The sequence below is a fragment of the Glycine soja genome, chromosome 2 (assembly GCF_004193775.1).
Source record: "Glycine soja cultivar W05 chromosome 2, ASM419377v2, whole genome shotgun sequence".
Taxonomy (NCBI): Eukaryota; Viridiplantae; Streptophyta; class Magnoliopsida; order Fabales; family Fabaceae; genus Glycine; species Glycine soja.
The window spans coordinates 40840024-40857419 of NC_041003.1; the positions used below are offsets into that span (position 1 = coordinate 40840024).

Consider the following 17396-nt stretch of genomic DNA (forward strand, 5'->3'; position numbering starts at 1 on the left):
GTTCTAGGGTTTACAGAAATACCCATTTCAAATATAGATGCAAGTTAATCTTTTAGCACTTCATTGTTGTTAGTTTCATATTGCATTGATATTGGAACTTTATTAGTTGGTTTGATTCTATTTATGTTTTAGATAGGTTTTTAGGGTTACAAATTAGGGAAAATTTGGGCTTTTATCATTTGGAGCCTTTCATTGTTGTTATTTATGTTTCACTGATATGTTCATTAGAAATATGAATAGTTGCATGCATTGCCTTGAAGAAAAGTGTTGTTCTCTGTTTCAGTTAAGCTTGTATTACTTGATTTAATTTTCTTCTTCTACTAAGACAGTGGGTTATATGAAGCTGAATATTAGATTTAAAAGTTAGTATGAAATTGTTAATGCTTGTGATTTTGACTTATAGTTACTGCATATATGTGTTTATGTTATTGTAGAATGGTTGATATTGAAGTTCAAACTCAATCACAAGTGATACAAGCTGATAGTGAGGGTGAGGCTGATCCTACTTATTCACCTTCATATTTAAGTGTTAAGTCTGCACAACTACCCTTAATGGTAGCCTTTCATTTTGTATACAGGAACTTGCCTACCCTTAATGCATTGCTTATTTTTACCTGTTCAGAGAATAGAACTTGTTTAATATTCTATTTTTGACACATAAGAGATTCTGTCCTTCCCTTGTTTTTGACATTAGGTATGCCATGTGAACATGCCATTGCATGCATTGCACATCAGGTAAGAAAACCTGAGGATTTTTGTCATGGGTGGCTGACAATGGGATCATACAATGCCACATATGAGCATTTCATCAAACCAACACAAGGTGAGGAATATTGGGAACCAACTTCATATGATAGACCAACACCTGCACCAATTAAGAGGCGCCCAGGGAGACCTAAGAAACAGAGAAGGAAGGACACTACTGAGAACCCTTCATAAACTACAAAGTCAAAGAGATCATACTCAATCATAACTTGCCAGAGATGTGGTCATCAAGGTCACAACACAAATGGATGTTGCTATCCAGGTGTTTCACGCAGACCACCCAATTGAATTCCACCACCACCCGATGAGGATGTTACACCACTTATGGTTTCGTGTCCCATGCCAAGTAGTCAGCTTGTGATGATGACATTCATGCCAACTCCTAGACTTCCCCCAAGCGGACATGGTCAGAATCAAGGTTGAAGAAATTTGAAGACTAGTTATGAAGTTGTAATAGAGTAATTAGGATATGTTTTGAACCACTTATGCAATTATGCATATCTTTTGAAGACTAGTTATGAAGTTGTAATAGAGTAATTATGATATGTTTTGAACCACTTATGCAATTATGCATATCTTTTGAACAAATTATGAAGTTGTAATAGAGTAATTAGGATATGTTTTGAACCACTTATGCAATTATGCATATGTTTTGAACAATTTATGTGTTGAAATATTCTGGTTAAATTTCTGGTAAAATTTTGGTTAAACTGCAGGGACTATATTTCCTGGTTAAGTTTCTGGTGAGGTTGGTAAAATTCTGGTTAAATTGCAGGGACTATTTTGATTTCACGTGTAACTTTCAGGGACTAAGTTGACAGTAAGTGACAACTTACAGGGACTAAAACAATATAAACGTATATCTTTCAGGGACTAAAATGACAGTTACGCATTGATTTTCTGGAACCAATTATACAGTTATACAACATTGTTTTTTGACAGATTATGCCCTTATGCAGAACTGAATCTTATGCAATTTTGCAACAAAATGAACATACTAAGACAACAAAATAACATTCCTTAGATTAGCATTACATCAAATTGATTAAAAGCATTCAAGTAGATAACAACATGAACACACTAAGACTCAAATTACATCATTACACTTAATATATATATTCCTAGTACTTGTGAATATATACAAACACCACCATTGACAACAATTGGATTAAGAACATTCCATAGACAATTGTTCTAAACATCTTCATTTCAATCCCCATACAATCAAGCTTTGAGTTAACTTGAGCCTTCCACATTGTCTTATCTTCCTCTCTTCCAAATTGTCTTCTTTGTTCCATGGAAAATGTCCCAAGTGAATCATCAACTCCAAGTACTTCAATCAATTGATCAACCCAAATAAAGTACCCACAATATCCAACTTCATCCTGAAAAGCCCCAAATAGAAACCCTAAATCAAAACCCCCAATGTGAAATCAAAACCCTAAATCAATAAATGTGAAATAGACATACCTTATTAATTGAACAAGTGAAAAACGCCCTTCCTCTGTTAATATTTGTTCCAGCAACACGCCTAACAGCCCTTTTACCACAACCACAAAAAAGAACAACTTGTGATGAAACTCTTGTTCGAGATGATGATGCATTGCTCCTCTGCGACATTGTTGATAGTAAGAGAGAACGAAATGGTGCGATTTTTGAGGAGGAGGAGAAGATGGCATAGGTTCTATTTAAGGGTTATGTTAAAGAAGAAGAAGAGGAGGAGGAGGATATATGAGGGTTTTTTACTTTCGTTTTGGTCCCTCATTTCATTAAAATAAACGAAATTAGAAATAAAAAATCCACATAATCATGTCTGTGTGGCACTTAACGAGCCACATCGGCGATAACTGACGGCGTTAACTACTCCATTCACGGCAGGGACTAACGTGATTAACAGATTGCACTTTCAGGGACTATTTTACAATTTATCTCGATTCAGGGATCAAATTGACAGCGAGTTACACTTTCAGGGACCAAAATGACTATTTACCCTTTTATTTAAAGAGATCAAATTCAATACTTGAGATCATGACTTATTGGTATTTAATTAAATAGGTTTGACCCCAATAAAATAAAACCTGAAAATAAAAAAGAAGAAGAAAGAATTCACATATAATTTAAATTAAGTACAACATAACTTATACTCATTTTTGTTTCCTTTATATAATAATGATAATGAAATTTAAATCTAAAATCTTATGTAAATTACCTAAACTTTGTTATCACTAAGCTAACTTGAGCGGGTATAAATTTTACTCATTTAAACTAAGAATTGATATATCTACCGCTCTTTAGTTTTTATACACTACCACTTTAAATTAAAGAGTCACAATCGAACTATCAAGGCTATTTAAAGTATATTTCCAACCTATTTCTCTACAATTTTCAATTTTTCAATGTTTTTTTTTATACTTGTGATAGAAAGATTCATTGTTCTTGCATCTATCAAGTGGGAAAGATGTAGAAGGTAATGAGTGGTTTGCAGCAGTTAAAGGATAAATATATAAAAAATGAGGAATACTGAATAAAAAAAGAGAAAATAAAATTAAAATAGAGAAAAAGGTAGTTAATTTATAGAAAATAAAAGATAAATATGTCTAAAAAAATTCAAAACCAAATGTGGATAAATATACCTATAGATGTAAGCATGATTTATATTTCCTTTTTTTTTCATATACGATTTATACAACATATTAATTAATAACTATAGTCTCATTATTCAATATTGGGTTAAGGCCCATATACAAAAACCTTATGGGCTTGTCCATTGAATTTGGGGGCCCCAATCGGAAGCAGGTAGTGGACGTGTCTAGTTTCTTTCTGATACTGAAACTGAAACGAGGGTTTAACGTTCTTACATCTTTTTCGCACTCACGTTCTCATTTTGTAGTTCAACCTCCAGCAACAGCAAGCATTCTCAAACCTTCTTTTGCTCCTCCTCTGGTAACACTTCTTCTGCGCACCTTTGCTTCATTGTCTTATGCTCTTTCTTTTTTTTAAAAAAAAAAAATATAATATAAAGGTGCCATTTGTTTCGCTCTCTCTAAAGTGGATGTGGAATTTAAAATCATATGTTATGGGTAGATGTTCCTAATGATCTTTGGATATTTCCCATCTATTTTTTATCTGAAAAGATTCTGTCTTTTATTCTGTATCAATTATAAATCAATTTTTAACATTAATCAAATAATAGATGTTGTAGCTTACGTGTTTCTAATCCTTTATTCTTCTACCTTTTAAGTTGCAAGACAATAAGAATCCCCAAAAAAACTAGAGATAAGAGTGATAAGACGAGTTGGTTAAAACTTTATGAAATGGAAATTGCATCTGAAGCTATATGTAAAAACTAGAAATGTTTCTGAAAGAGACTCTAATATAGCGTAGGATAAAGATTTGTTCATTTCTGTATTAATATGTCAAATTGTTGTTTAGGTTTGTGACTTCATGTTGGTGTCATTGGTTTGGCCATAGTTGTTCCCTGGCCTGGCCAGGCCATTGACTCTTGAGTCTTGAGCCAGTTCCTTTTTCGGGTTGTTGAACATTCCGGATTTTAAAGCATTGCCTTCTACCAGTCATATTCTTGTCACTTCTAAAAAATGGAAAACTCAGATACAACACTGACAAGTTCATCCCTGCCTCCACCACCTCCAGTATCTGCGGAGGAGCCAGAGCCCAAGAAGTTGAAGATGTCCACCACAACTTCTGATGATGAAGAAACAGGCACCAAGAAAAGATACAAGCGCCGTAAGGTTGCTATTTTCTTTGCTTACTGTGGTGTTGGCTATCAGGGTATGCAGAAAAACCCTGGTGCAAAGACCATTGAAGGTGACCTAGAAGAAGCCTTGTATGTGTCTGGAGCTGTTCCTGAACAGGATCGTGGAGTTCCTAAACGATATGACTGGGCTCGCTCAGCTAGAACTGATAAAGGTGTTAGTGCTGTTGGTCAGGTTGTCTCAGGCCGGTTCTATATTGATCCACCTGGCCTTGTTGACCGCCTTAATTCAAACCTCCCCTCTCAGATAAGGATCTTTGGTTACAAACGTGTGACAGCTTCTTTTAATGCCAAGAAGTTTTGCGACCGGAGGAGGTATGTCTATCTCATTCCCGTGTTTGCTCTTGATCCAAGCTGTCATCGTGATAGAGAGACTGTCATGGCTAGTTTGGGATCTGGAAATGAGCTTGTTAAGTGTTTGGAGTGTTCTGAGAGGGGCCGAAAGGTGGTAGGATTAGTTGGTAATCGTAAGCAGAATCTGGAACTAGAAGCTGTGGATGTTGAGGCTGGTATTTCATCAAACAGAGACTCTGGAGTTACAGAAGATGTGGAGGTTTCTTTGAGCAAAGGTGATGATAATCATTTAAATGAGGAATCTGGGAATGATAACAAGGGTGGCATGAACTGTAAAACTGGCCTTGAGACTGTGATTCCTGTTCAGGAAGAGGGTACTCCTTTGAATGGTGAATCTGTGAATAATTCAGACATTCTTGAGGAAGAAAAAGTTAATGGAGAGGATAAGCCAACCAATGGAAGTAGGTTCTGTTATGGTGAGAAGGAGAGAGAGAGATTTAATAAGATTTTGAAGTGCTTTGTAGGGACTCATAATTTCCATAACTTCACCACCAGAACAAAAGCTGAGGACCCTGCTGCTCGACGTTACATTATTTCATTCAATGCAAACACCACTCTTGTAGTTGAGGGCGTGGAATTTGTAAAGTGTGAGGTTGTGGGACAGAGCTTCATGCTTCATCAGATACGGAAGATGATTGGGCTGGCAGTGGCAATCATGAGAAATTGTGCACCAGAGTCACTTATCGATGAAGCTTTGCAGCAGTGAGTACAACTTCTATTGTTTCTTATCTACAAGTTTCTATTTAAAGTGCAGTCCGATTCTCATTGGATGTAATTTTTTATTTTTTATTTTCACTTTTGGTTTCCTTAATGCAGGGATGTTAACATTAATGTGCCTACTGCCCCTGAGGTGGGATTATATTTGGACGAGTGCTTCTTCACTTCATATAACCAGAAGTGGAAAGATCATGAAGAGTTGTCAATGAAAGCATATGAGAAAGAAGCTGATGAGTTCAAAATGAAGTACATATATTCTCATATTGCTTCCACGGAACAGAAGGAAGGAACTGTCGCTCTTTGGTTGCATTCTTTGAACCATAGAAATTATCCAGATCTGCGTGTTATCAACGAGGAAGCCATCCCCAATAACAAGAGTGCTGATCCCAAAGAAGCCATCACTGATAACAAGAGTGCTGATCCTGAAGATGCCACCACTAATAACAAGGGTGCCGATCTCAAAGAAGCCATCACTGATAACAAGAGTGCTGATCCTGAAGTTGTGACTGAGTGAATTGTGTTCCAGTTGTTCAATATGAACTCTTTCTTTCTAATTGATTTGTGCCTGACTATTCACTACTTCTGATTGATTACTATTTGCCTAGCACCCCTGCTTCGCAACATTCACATACAATCAATATACAAAAGATGTGGTCTGTTTGTGTCTGTCACTCGGTAAAGACACTAATAAGAAGAAACGAAAGAATATTTTTGTTATATTTTCTGTTCAATATGATTTTTACTTATCTAAACCATGGCTGAGCAATGGTCATTTATCTGTGTTTTAAATTTAAATCCATTGCAAAAGAAATGCCTATATGACTTGTGAATTCTGTTTCTTTCTTTCATCTTCTATATATGGCGATTGCAAATTTTATGTACTATTTATGATCTTGTGGTTAGTAAATGTTTTGTTGCAATGTCTACGAGTGATTTAAACTTGGAATGCTTTCGTTATATATATTTATAGGGCTCACTACCGATAATGCATTGTTGTATATATGGATTATAGACAATGCATCGATAATGTCAAGTAAGCACAAGTTGCCTAATTACATGTCATTCATTAATGCAAGTTAACAGCTCTTTTTGTGCCTCCGGAAGGTCAACAATGACCTCGTACAACAATGTCAAGGAAGCACAAGTTGCCTGATTACTATGTCGTGGACTTTGTTGTTGCTGTGGGCATGCATTGAGACCGATAGTACTTTTATGGATCCCTGCCTTCCAAGTGTTGCTAACATAAGCAAGATTAGACTGATGTTTAAACTGAGTTTATTTACTAAGATATTTGCAATGCTGTATACAATCCACAAAGATGTAGAGCTTTATTCTATGCTTGTGAAAAGTAATTTAGAGTTTTCATCATCCTATTATTATATTTTATTTGCTCTGCAAACTCGTGTTTCTCATTCTCACGTTAATTATCCCTTAATTCGAGAATACTGATATAGTGTGGGAAAGTGTTTTGTTGTTTTTATTTTGATATCTCACATTCCCAGCATTCCCCTTGTTCCACATACCTCTGTTCTTCGTTCTTATGGATTTCTAATTTTCTGTCCAAACACTACCTACAACTTGCCAGCAAATCTGTCTCATTTTTCCATGCTCTGTTTATTTTCCCAGTTCTCGGAATCTCTCCATCTCGGCTTCTCATATTTTGATTAGGAATATCGTCATCAAAGCAAAATTTGCGAACAAGCAGAATTGCTAAAAAAAATGCAGCTTCCAAATTTATGTTCTTTGAATACAACAAACACTGAAGTTACCTAGTACATTATAATCGGATTTCATTCTTCATAACCATTCTGTCATTCAGGTTCACCAAATACACATTTTATCTAGTTAAATTAGTTTATTAGTTCTATAATTTATTTTTTATGTTCGATTTGATCTCTAATTCTTTTTTAGATTCAATTTTATCTTCTAATTTTTAAAATCGATTTAATTCAATTGAATCGACCATAAAATCAAATTTAAACGGTAAAAGTAAATTTAGACAAGAGGATCACTCACATTAATTAAAACTTACATTAATTAAGACGGTGAGATCAAATTGAACAATTTTTTTTATTTTTAAGTAAAAGACCAAATCAAATAAAAAAAAATTAAAGGAGTAAATTAAATCAATTTTAAAAGTTAAAAGACCAAATGGAACCCAAAAAAAATAAAGGATCAATAATCTAATTTAACCCATTTTATTAAAAGCAAACCCACCGGATGTTTTGAGGAGATCCAAAATGCTTTGCGGGGACCGTAATCCAAATACCGGATCTTAAACATATCATTCATGAAAAAGAAATAACCAAGTACAAGATGACTTTAAATTACAATACTCATCTACAAAGAAAAGGCAGTACAATAACTGAAGTAATTAAATGTCACAGGTTCAACCGTTCAAACCCCAATTTTGATTATTTGTCTTACTTAAAATATTGACCACGGGAGCACAATGAGTACAAGTTTTCATCTAAAATCTGCCTCCCGAAGAAGAGGCCAAATAAACAGAATTCATTAACAAAACCCCTTCCAAGCAAGCTTAATGACAATGATATAATGGGAATGAAATCGGTAAAGCCATCACATGAAAAGCCGATCTTTTCTACAACATGTACTAAAATTTACTCCATTTAACAAAATTAAAAAATAAAAAATCAGACACTTGTACACCAATTACCAAGTGACACAATCAGTTTCTACCAAGAGGGAGGGGCCTAAAAGTAAATGTTTCTTTAAATTCAGACTTCTTTGACTAAATAGACGCATACTTCAGCAGCCTTAAAATGCTTGGCAGCAGGAGCACAAGTCAAAACAAGATTCGCCATACTTTCCCAACTCAATCCATTTCTGCTTTCCATTTTTATGATTATGAATCTTGTCCAGAAAGAAAAATTTGCCCACAAGCAGAGTTGTGAAAATTTGTTGTGTTTTGCTTTTAAATTTAAGTTCTTTGATCACCACTCACAACAAACACCAAAAATTGCATAGTATATACTTGTATTTATATGATGGAAACAACATTCCAAGAAAATTTTATTTTGTTTCCCTTTCAGAAAACTATCATTTTTCATATATACACAGAACATGACATCACTGCATCACACAGGCTCATCCAACACATGAAGTCAAAATGTTGTTCATTGAAAGGATAGCAAGGAAATAGCCAAGTAGAGCATATGAATAGTTTAAATGGTAAATTGAATTAGGAAGAATTTAGAATAACTTATAACATGAGAATTTATAACATATATTTAAGCATGAAACCTATTGGAATAAGGTAAAAATAGTTTATTTCAATAAACTACAATAAGATGCTTGTTGAAATAAGCTAAAAAGAATTTATAGTAGTCCTAAATTATTTTCATAAAGCTTAAATAAGCACTCTATAATATCATCTTCCAAGCGCTTTCTTTACATTCCTCATCTACAAAGGGTAATGCTAGTGCAATACTCTATGGACCATGGACATCGCTGACCTACTCATACATGAGAAACAAAACTAATTACCCTGAATGTGAATGTCACATGTTCGAACCTTCAGCCCCCGACTTAGACGATATCTCTCACTTAAACATAGTCTATATCATAATGCACAACCTGCGTGTAATCAGAATCGTAGGAGAACAATGAGTACAATTTCTAAAATCTACCACTTGCCAAATAAAAAGATGTTATTAACAAAACTCCTTCCGAAGTTAGATTAATGATAATAATCTGATGGGAACGAAACCAGTAAATCCATCACAGGAAAAGTCAATCACTTATATAACCACAAAGGCACAAACTAGAATTCAGTACATTGGATAACAATAAAACAGTAGAGACAACTGTATACCAGACACCTGAATCAGTTTCTTCCAAGAGGAAGAGACCTACAGCTATAAGTTTCTTTAAACTCAGACTTCCTCGACGAAGTGAAGATGGAAGCATACACATCCTTTGTAGCATTCGCCGGGGCCAGATCAACAGCCTTGAAACGCTTGGCAGCAGCAGCAGCACCACCATTCAAACCAACATTACCATTACCAACCTTCCCATTTCGTTCCACCTTAGCCGAAGCTTTCTCTACACCCTTACCATCAACACCATGCTTAGTACCACTCAACCTAGTCCCTTCCAAACTCACACCGTCATCATTACCATTATTCTTAACCTTCTTACTCTTCTTCTCCCTAATCTTAGCTTTCTCCTCCTCCATCCTCTCCCTCAAAACCGCAACCTCCTCATCACTCCCATTGAGCACAACCTTATCCACGTCAGCATACTCCTTGTGACAAACCAAACACGACGAAGACTTAACCTCCCTCAGAGCCTTCGCACTCAAAACATGCCCACAATTCCTCAGCGCGAAAAACCTATACTTCCCGTTGAATTCAAGCCCCGCAACAGGGCACTGAAACTTTGCCCCATCATCCGCTCCAGGAATCGCAGAAAGCTGAACATTAATCATATCCTTCAAACCCTTGATGTGCCCAAATTCCTTGGGAAGCTTCTTCCCCAACAACGCTTCCACCAGCGCTTCCTTGTTGAAGATATTCCCCAATTTATCGATCACGCAGGGCTCTCTCAAGGGTTCGTTGGAGAGGGCGCAATTGTGCCACTTGGAGAGACGCTGTTCATTGGGGTCCACCTTGTCGGGCTTCTTGTCGGCGTACATGTTGAGGTAGCAGTCGCGGGACTCGGCTCCGGTGGCGCCGCCGTCTCCGCCGCCGCCAAGGAGGCGGGAGCGGAGAGAGAGGGTGGAGAGAGGGGGGAATTGGGAAAGAGGGGTTTTGTCGGGGAGGGGTTTGCCATTGAAGGTGAAGTAGAAGGATTGGTGTGATTGAGGGAAAAGAGAGTTTTTGAGATCGGAAAGGGTTTCGTGGTTGGTTGTGGATTGAAGGGAAATTCCGAGGTCCGGTGAGTGCACCAGGATTTGGAGCGATTTTGTATTCATCTGGAACGATTTTCTAGGGTTTGTGATGCTCAATTGGAGATTGAATTTCAAAGGTGGACACCCTAGAAGATATATGATCTCTGCCGGAAACCCACTTTGACGACGGGTTTCGTTGAGAATTGAAGGAGGTAACCCGATACAATTTAGTTTTATACATTTTTTCTTTATTATGTAAAATATCGATAAATTGGTCTTGAAAGATACAAAATTTAAATTTTATTTTTCGAAAATAAAAAAACTACAGTCAATCTATCCATAAGTTAGTTCCGTTTCATTAGAAAGGGTCTACTTTAGGGATAAAAATGTTACAAAAAATTAGTATCAACATAAATATTGAATTAAAATATCAGTAAATTTTTATTAAATTAAGTTATTACATTTCAAATTCTATTTTATTTAAAAATAATATATATATATATATATATATATATATATTTAAATTATGTTATGTTTACAACCATAAAAACGAAAAAGATAAAAATTAAATGATATTTTATCTTTAAATACAATAAAATTTGGGATCAGTGATACTTTATATTTTTTTGAAGGAGAGAGAAAATAATGTTAAAATCCCTATTGTGTTTTATGTCCAAGAAAACAATTAGCAAATCCTATGAATTAGTGTTATTTGTATTTTGATATATATTTATTATTATTTATAATTTATTTTAAAAATGTTTTATATATTTATTATTATTTATAATTTATTTAAAAAATGTTTAAGTTTTTTAAAATTAATAAACTTAACACAATTTAACTCATTAGTAATCGATTTAGTTTGACTCAAATTTGATAAAAAAAAAATACAAACTTAAAAGTCGTTAGAAATTATAATAAAAATACATTAATAATAGTTTAAGTTTTGAATTTCATATTTTTGATTCTTGAAATATTGTAATAAATTTACGGTTCATGTAAGTTTACAGAATTATTTTATACGTTAGTGCATATATATATATATATCCCGTGCAGTGCACAAGAAAAATTATACGTGGAAGAGTACTTTTTTTATTATTTATAAAAAAAATTAAAACTTGAATAGAATAATAAAACATAAACATATTTTTATGAAAATTATGTTAACTTCATTGATCAAGCAACTTCAAACTAATTTTATTTACTTCATTTTTCTAGCATAAAATATCATAACATTGCAGTGATTTTCAAGGTCACAATATATGGACTTGAGCCCATATTGGTGAACAAAATGTCACTGATCAGTAGAGTGTTGAACCTAATTAAAAAATAAATATAAATTTAAAAATCTAATTAAAAATAAAAATTCAAAGATTTAATAAAAAATACCAAATCATTCAGGAACTAACGAAGTAATTTAACCTTCGAAATTAGACTTATATGAAGGAGCAAACTTTCAAGGCACAAATATTTCCTTAGTGATTTAGTTTTTTTTTTCGGTAAAAAAGGAGGCCTTATAGCCCAAAAACAAAACATTAAAAAGAATAGCCACGAGAGACTTGCTGGTCCATAACTTCATCCAAAGCAAGCACGAAACATTGGTGGGGAAAATCATCAATAACATCCAGACGGGCATACCGATCAGCTGAGCCCAATAGGTAAGCCTTACCGTAAGTATTTTATTTATTTATTTATTTTCAAAAATATGTTTTATGAATTAAATTAAAATTAATGGTTCAATCAAGAGTTGAACTTACAACTTTTAGATTATTAGTACGACACTCCAACTAACTTAACTAATAGACCAATTATATTTTAAAATAAATAATGTTGTTATATATAATACTAAAACTTCTAATGTATATTTAATGTGCATATATATTTAAATAATAAATTTTGTGATAATTAATTTTGACATAATTCATACGAATTATTTAATTTGTATATTTTTTATAAATAAAAAAATTATTATTAAAAAAATTAATTTATCAATAAATTAAAAAAAATATTTTTAAAAAAAATTAAGAAAAACACTTAAAGATCACGTAATCCGTATGAGGTATATGAATTATGTAATCCATAAAAATAAAAAATAATTAAGAACATTTTTGAAATTTTATTTTAATGCTGGATGCACAAACAATTTGTCTGATATACCTAACAAAGCTCCATCCTGATCAATAGAAATGTTTCTAGGATTATAGGTGACAAAATGAACTATTAAGTCTAATACAGGTATAGCATCCTGATGCCTAATGCGGGTTATGAGTTATAATGAATCGGATAAAAAAATGACTAGAAAGCTTACATTTAATTTGGATTAAAAATTTTAAATTTAAACAATACATTTCATTGGATAGGTTTAAATTGATCTAACTAATCCGATCCATTTTATCACCTCTACTTGGATATGCACACACATGACACACCCTTATTTAATATATTTGTTACATAACTTAAAATGATGTTTTTTTTAATTCTTAAATATGATTTTAGTAAAATTGTTAATAGCATGTTTTAATTTTAACCCCTCTAAATTTTTTTAGTTAAATATAATTTTGATTTTCCAAATATCCAAAAATAAGTCTATTGTATTTGGTCCTGAATTTTAAAAATTTATCTTTTAAGTCCTTTTATTTAACTTCATTAATTTTCTATTAAATGCAAGTTATCTCCACCTATTGTAGTCAATGAATGTTTGTTCTTAGAATTAGGTTCCACTACGAACAGAGATTATACGAGTTTAATTGTATATACTTGTTTGAGAATAATATAACTGTAGTTTGATTTATTTTTTTCTATTATTGCTATAAATTTTTAACAGAAAAAATGAACTAAGTTAAATAAAGGACTTAAAAGGATAATTTTGAAAAATCAAGGATTAAACACAATGAAATTATTTTTGAAGGACTAAAATCAATATAGATCAATATTTAGAAGAAGAAAAAAAATCATATTTAAGCTTTTTTTTCATCCCTCTAAAACTTAAAATTATTGATTTTTAGTATCTATAAAATAAGTGGATTTTGGCTTTGGTCCTACAAATTTTTTTCATGGTTTTTAATCCCTCCAAGATTTGAAATTACTATGTTTGGTTCCTAAAGATCATTTTAGGACAGATAAGTAATATTTATTTTAGAAGTTTAGATTTTTTTTTTATGGTAACATGTTGACATTGTATCACAGATACTAACGGATGTTATCTAGGATGGTCATTTGAATTTCTCTGCTAAATACAAAGTCATTAGCGAGTGTTAGGAGAAACAAAAACTAAAATTTTACTTTTTGGGTGATGAAAACTAAAGATTTTTTTTTTATATAAAATCTAAATTAAAATTTACTAATTTTATATTTGTTTGTAATTCAGTGGATCGAGAGATATTCGTGATTTCTAATCATCTAATCTAGGGAAAAAAGTGTTGAACCTAGTGTAAGTTATGACAGTTCTATGCAAATTTCCTTTTGAAATAACTTTAATGTTTGAGTTGGTATTTCGGCTTTATGGATGTTGAACCACAATCGAGCATTTTTGGCATAAAAACTGAATACTTGTTAGTTGTTTTGAGTGTAACTCACTTTTGCTGGTTCGAGGTGGATAGATCAGATCATAGAATTACTAAGAATATAACTATATATCCACCAAAAAAAAAAAAACTAAGAACGTAACTATCAATATTTAAATTCAAGATCATTAATTATGCTAGAACAACCTACGACTATAGTTTAATTATGTATTTGATAGTAATTATTATTTTGTTCTAATTTATTTTTCAGTTTTTAAAGTTCAATTTCATCTGTTAATTTATTTATTAAGTTTAATTTGATTTTTTAAAAAAAGGTTTAATTAAGTCTTTATTTTTTTTAAAATGAGTTCAATTTAATCTAATTTTTTTCGGTCAGCTCCAAACATTTTTAAAAATGAAACCAAATTTGATTTTAAGTGAAATTAAATTGAACCTATTTTGAAAATAAAAGGACCTAATTGAAAATTTTTAAAATAAAGAGATCAAATTGGATCTAATAAATAAATTAAAGAATCAAATTAAAATTTTAAAAAATAAAAGGATCGAATTAAACAAAAAAATAAAGTAGATGATTAAAATAGTAATTAAACTAAAAATTAAATACTTTTTTTTATAAAAAAAAGAAGAAAAAAAACTAAATACCTAGGTTAGAATCACACGCTTTCTATATTTAAAAAAACAACAACTTGTAATCATCATGTGGTAAACAAGGTAAGATGTTCATGTAGTATTACACGTTTCATTAGAAAATGAAACAAGTTTGATCTTCAAGATAGGCGCAGAGATGTTCAAAATTCGATATTATGTAAATTTGAAAAACAAATCAAAAAGGCTGAAAATTGAAAAATTATTTTTCTATTGAAAGGGATTTGATTTTAAATTTAAATTTAAAAATAATTTAATCCTATTTAGATTAATATATATTTGGTATAATTAAATACTTACGTAATTATTATAACAGTTTTTTTTTCTTTGTTATCTTATTATCTAAATTATATCACGCTATTCTATTTTTTTTATAAGTTTATTAATCTAATTCAGCTTAAAACTTAATTGCTTTTTTACTATATAAATTTTGTATTGAAGAATAAATTCTAAAGGGAATGACATAGGATATATAAGATATCTTTAATAAAATCATAAAATAAATCACAACAAAAATAAAGTAAGCGAGTTAGTTTCAATTTTTTAGACTTAATTTCAAACTTAAAAAATGCTAACTGCGATATTGTGTTCTTTCCACTAGTTCAAAAATAAAATGAGATACATTAATTTTAGACTTGTAACGATAACAAATAGCTTATAGGATCAGATGCTTGATAATCTGAATTATTTTTTATTATATTGATTGTGTATTATTAGATCGATTGGTTATTTACATTCTAAAAAAAATAAAAGAATAAATAAAAACTAATTCAATCTAAAAAACTTCCTGTTAGATCGAATTTGAATAACTAAATCAATTGAAGGGTAGAAATAAGAAAATTGAAAAAAACAATGATTTAGACAACTTTTCTTCTAAACACTGATTCAAGTCATGGTGCCTTATCTCTTCCCCCAATTCAAGAAAGAAAAGGACCACATCACTAACCTAAAGGCTTATCATTTAGAATAATCTAAGCTTATAAGCCATCATTCTTGCTCTAGTGTATTATTTTTTCACCTGAGACTTAAGACACCTCGCATGTGCTATTCCAACAGATTCATTGAGCTCCAGTTCCAAATTTGTCAAATGTTCTTCTCTGAACACATTTTTTAATGACAGTGAAATATATACAAGTCTATGAATTTTATTCAATCTTTGTGTGGTGTATAAGAGTGCATTGTTAGTATTTCTTTGAATTTTTTATGATAAATTTCAACATCTGTTTTGAAGGCTATATCAGAATTTCACTACCTAAAAGGTTGTTGAGCTAGCCAAGCTTGGTTGAATAAGACCAAAACATGTACTCCCACTAGTACATCATATCCTTGATCAATGATCAATTTCATGGTGGTGGGCCATGCAATTTTATTTGGAAATAAAACATGTCAATGTGGTCCATACTTTTTTTTTTAGGAAGAATTACAAGTTTATCCTCAAATGGCAATAATGCAATTACATGAAAATAGTCCTCTCTCCTCAGCCATAAATTACCCAGCAATGGAGTTAGATTTGCTATGAACCACGCATTCAGTGATAAAACTAGTGGCTCTTGCTACATCTGAGAAGAGGTAGAGCTCATCTCTATCAAGTATCTACCACCCGATATCCCCAACAACCCATTCTTTTCTTGTCAGGTTGTGTGTGGTGTTGAATTAAATCACACCTTGGCATGCCTTTCTTTCTAAAGTATAAGACAATATGCTTGGAAATTAATTCAATGCTAACATTACCTCTACCTTTATCTTACTCATTATTTGTCTCAATGCTAACCTTACCTCTACCATTTTTTGTTTTATATTTGTTAAAACTTAAATGTGGTAGAATGAAGATCGAGATGCCTCTAATACTAATGCGCAGATTCATCAAGAGGATTACTGCATTTATATGGCAAACAATTTTACTTAGTCACAACTACTCAATTAGCCCTTGGGCATAAGTGAATCTCACTGAGAAAGGTTGTCTATCAAGCGGGATTTTAAAGGGATTATTAGGAACAATCAAATTCACATTCTTAGAGAAAATGAGAATTAACTCCGAATACTTGACTACTAATGCGAACCCATTGCAAGCCCAGACACATTAGTAACCAAAGCATTTTTGGTTGAAGCTGTCCCAACCATGCTATGGAATTAGAAATTGCTGTCCTCGAACAGGATAAGACACGAATTGTTACAACTGCTATCTGATTAAGAAACCACTAATTGGTTGTAGCTTGTAAATAGGTCTTCAAAATTAATACGTACTATCATGCAGTTTCTCGTTGAGCGATACACAGCTCGTGTTGTTGACAAAGGGTACATTTCAGCAGAGGAAATAAATTATCGTAAAACTGTAGAAAAAACTAAGCACAAATTAAGTCGCACTTCACATTGCATCTAATAGTTTAATTTTCTTGAATGAACTAAACACATTGAAAATTTATCGTCAATTAACCGTGTCAAATAACATAGTGGGATAAGGTTTTGATGTTGTTTTGTAGAGGTTTTACAGGCTTTGGGACATGATGATTTCTATCACTTATTAATCATTAGTTGGCAGTTGGAGTGTTACATCTATTGATATGTTTCACACGTGTAAATACCTGTTAGTTAGAAAGTTCCAATTTTCGTTCCCCGATTTAGCCCATGTGTAAGTAATTTCTGAAGAAAATTTCCTTTCCCTTAGATTAGTCAATGTCCTAGTTAATCTCCTAGATTTTAGCTCACTCTTATGACTCTATTGTATAATAACCTCTGTACTGTAACAGTTCTGAATCAATGAGTTACC

General features: G+C 32.2%; 2 protein-coding genes across 4 annotated transcripts; one reads left to right on the forward strand and one right to left on the reverse strand.

The window, feature by feature from the left end:
• The first annotated feature begins 3579 nt into the window (after positions 1-3579).
• Positions 3580-6360, forward strand: LOC114394176 (tRNA pseudouridine synthase A-like). Of its 2 annotated transcripts, none has more exons than XM_028355804.1 (3): positions 3580-3708; positions 4198-5593; positions 5708-6360. In XM_028355804.1, exons 2-3 carry the CDS (start codon positions 4362-4364, stop codon positions 6120-6122), a joined length of 1647 nt encoding a protein of 548 aa, XP_028211605.1. In that variant the 5' UTR covers positions 3580-3708; positions 4198-4361; the 3' UTR covers positions 6123-6360. The 2 variants fall into 2 exon arrangements, with proteins under 2 accessions (XP_028211605.1, XP_028211615.1); XM_028355814.1 differs by having other exon boundaries at positions 3599-3708; positions 4417-5593.
• Positions 6361-8834: 2474 nt separating this feature from the next.
• Positions 8835-10686, reverse strand: LOC114394186 (protein RTF2 homolog). Of its 2 annotated transcripts, none has more exons than XM_028355833.1 (2): positions 9451-10686; positions 8835-9205 (listed from the first exon to the last, which is right to left on the reverse strand). In XM_028355833.1, the coding sequence occupies exon 1, from the start codon at positions 10542-10544 to the stop codon at positions 9456-9458; it is 1089 nt and encodes a 362-aa protein (XP_028211634.1). In that variant the 5' UTR covers positions 10545-10686; the 3' UTR covers positions 8835-9205; positions 9451-9455. The 2 variants fall into 2 exon arrangements, with proteins under 2 accessions (XP_028211634.1, XP_028211627.1); XM_028355826.1 differs by having other exon boundaries at positions 9444-10686.
• Between the last annotated feature and the right edge of the window lie 6710 nt (positions 10687-17396).

What these genes read in the sequence shown, in the direction of transcription:
- LOC114394176 (XM_028355804.1), top strand. Translation starts at nt 4,362, where the DNA reads ATGGAAAACTCAGATACAACACTGACAAGTTCATCCCTGCCTCCACCA. An exon ending in ATCGATGAAGCTTTGCAGCA is followed by an intron (nt 5,594 to 5,707) that starts GTGAGTACAACT and finishes TCCTTAATGCAG; the next exon opens with GGATGTTAACATTAATGTGC.
- LOC114394186 (XM_028355833.1), bottom strand. Translation starts at nt 10,544, where the DNA reads ATGAATACAAAATCGCTCCAAATCCTGGTGCACTCACCGGACCTCGGA.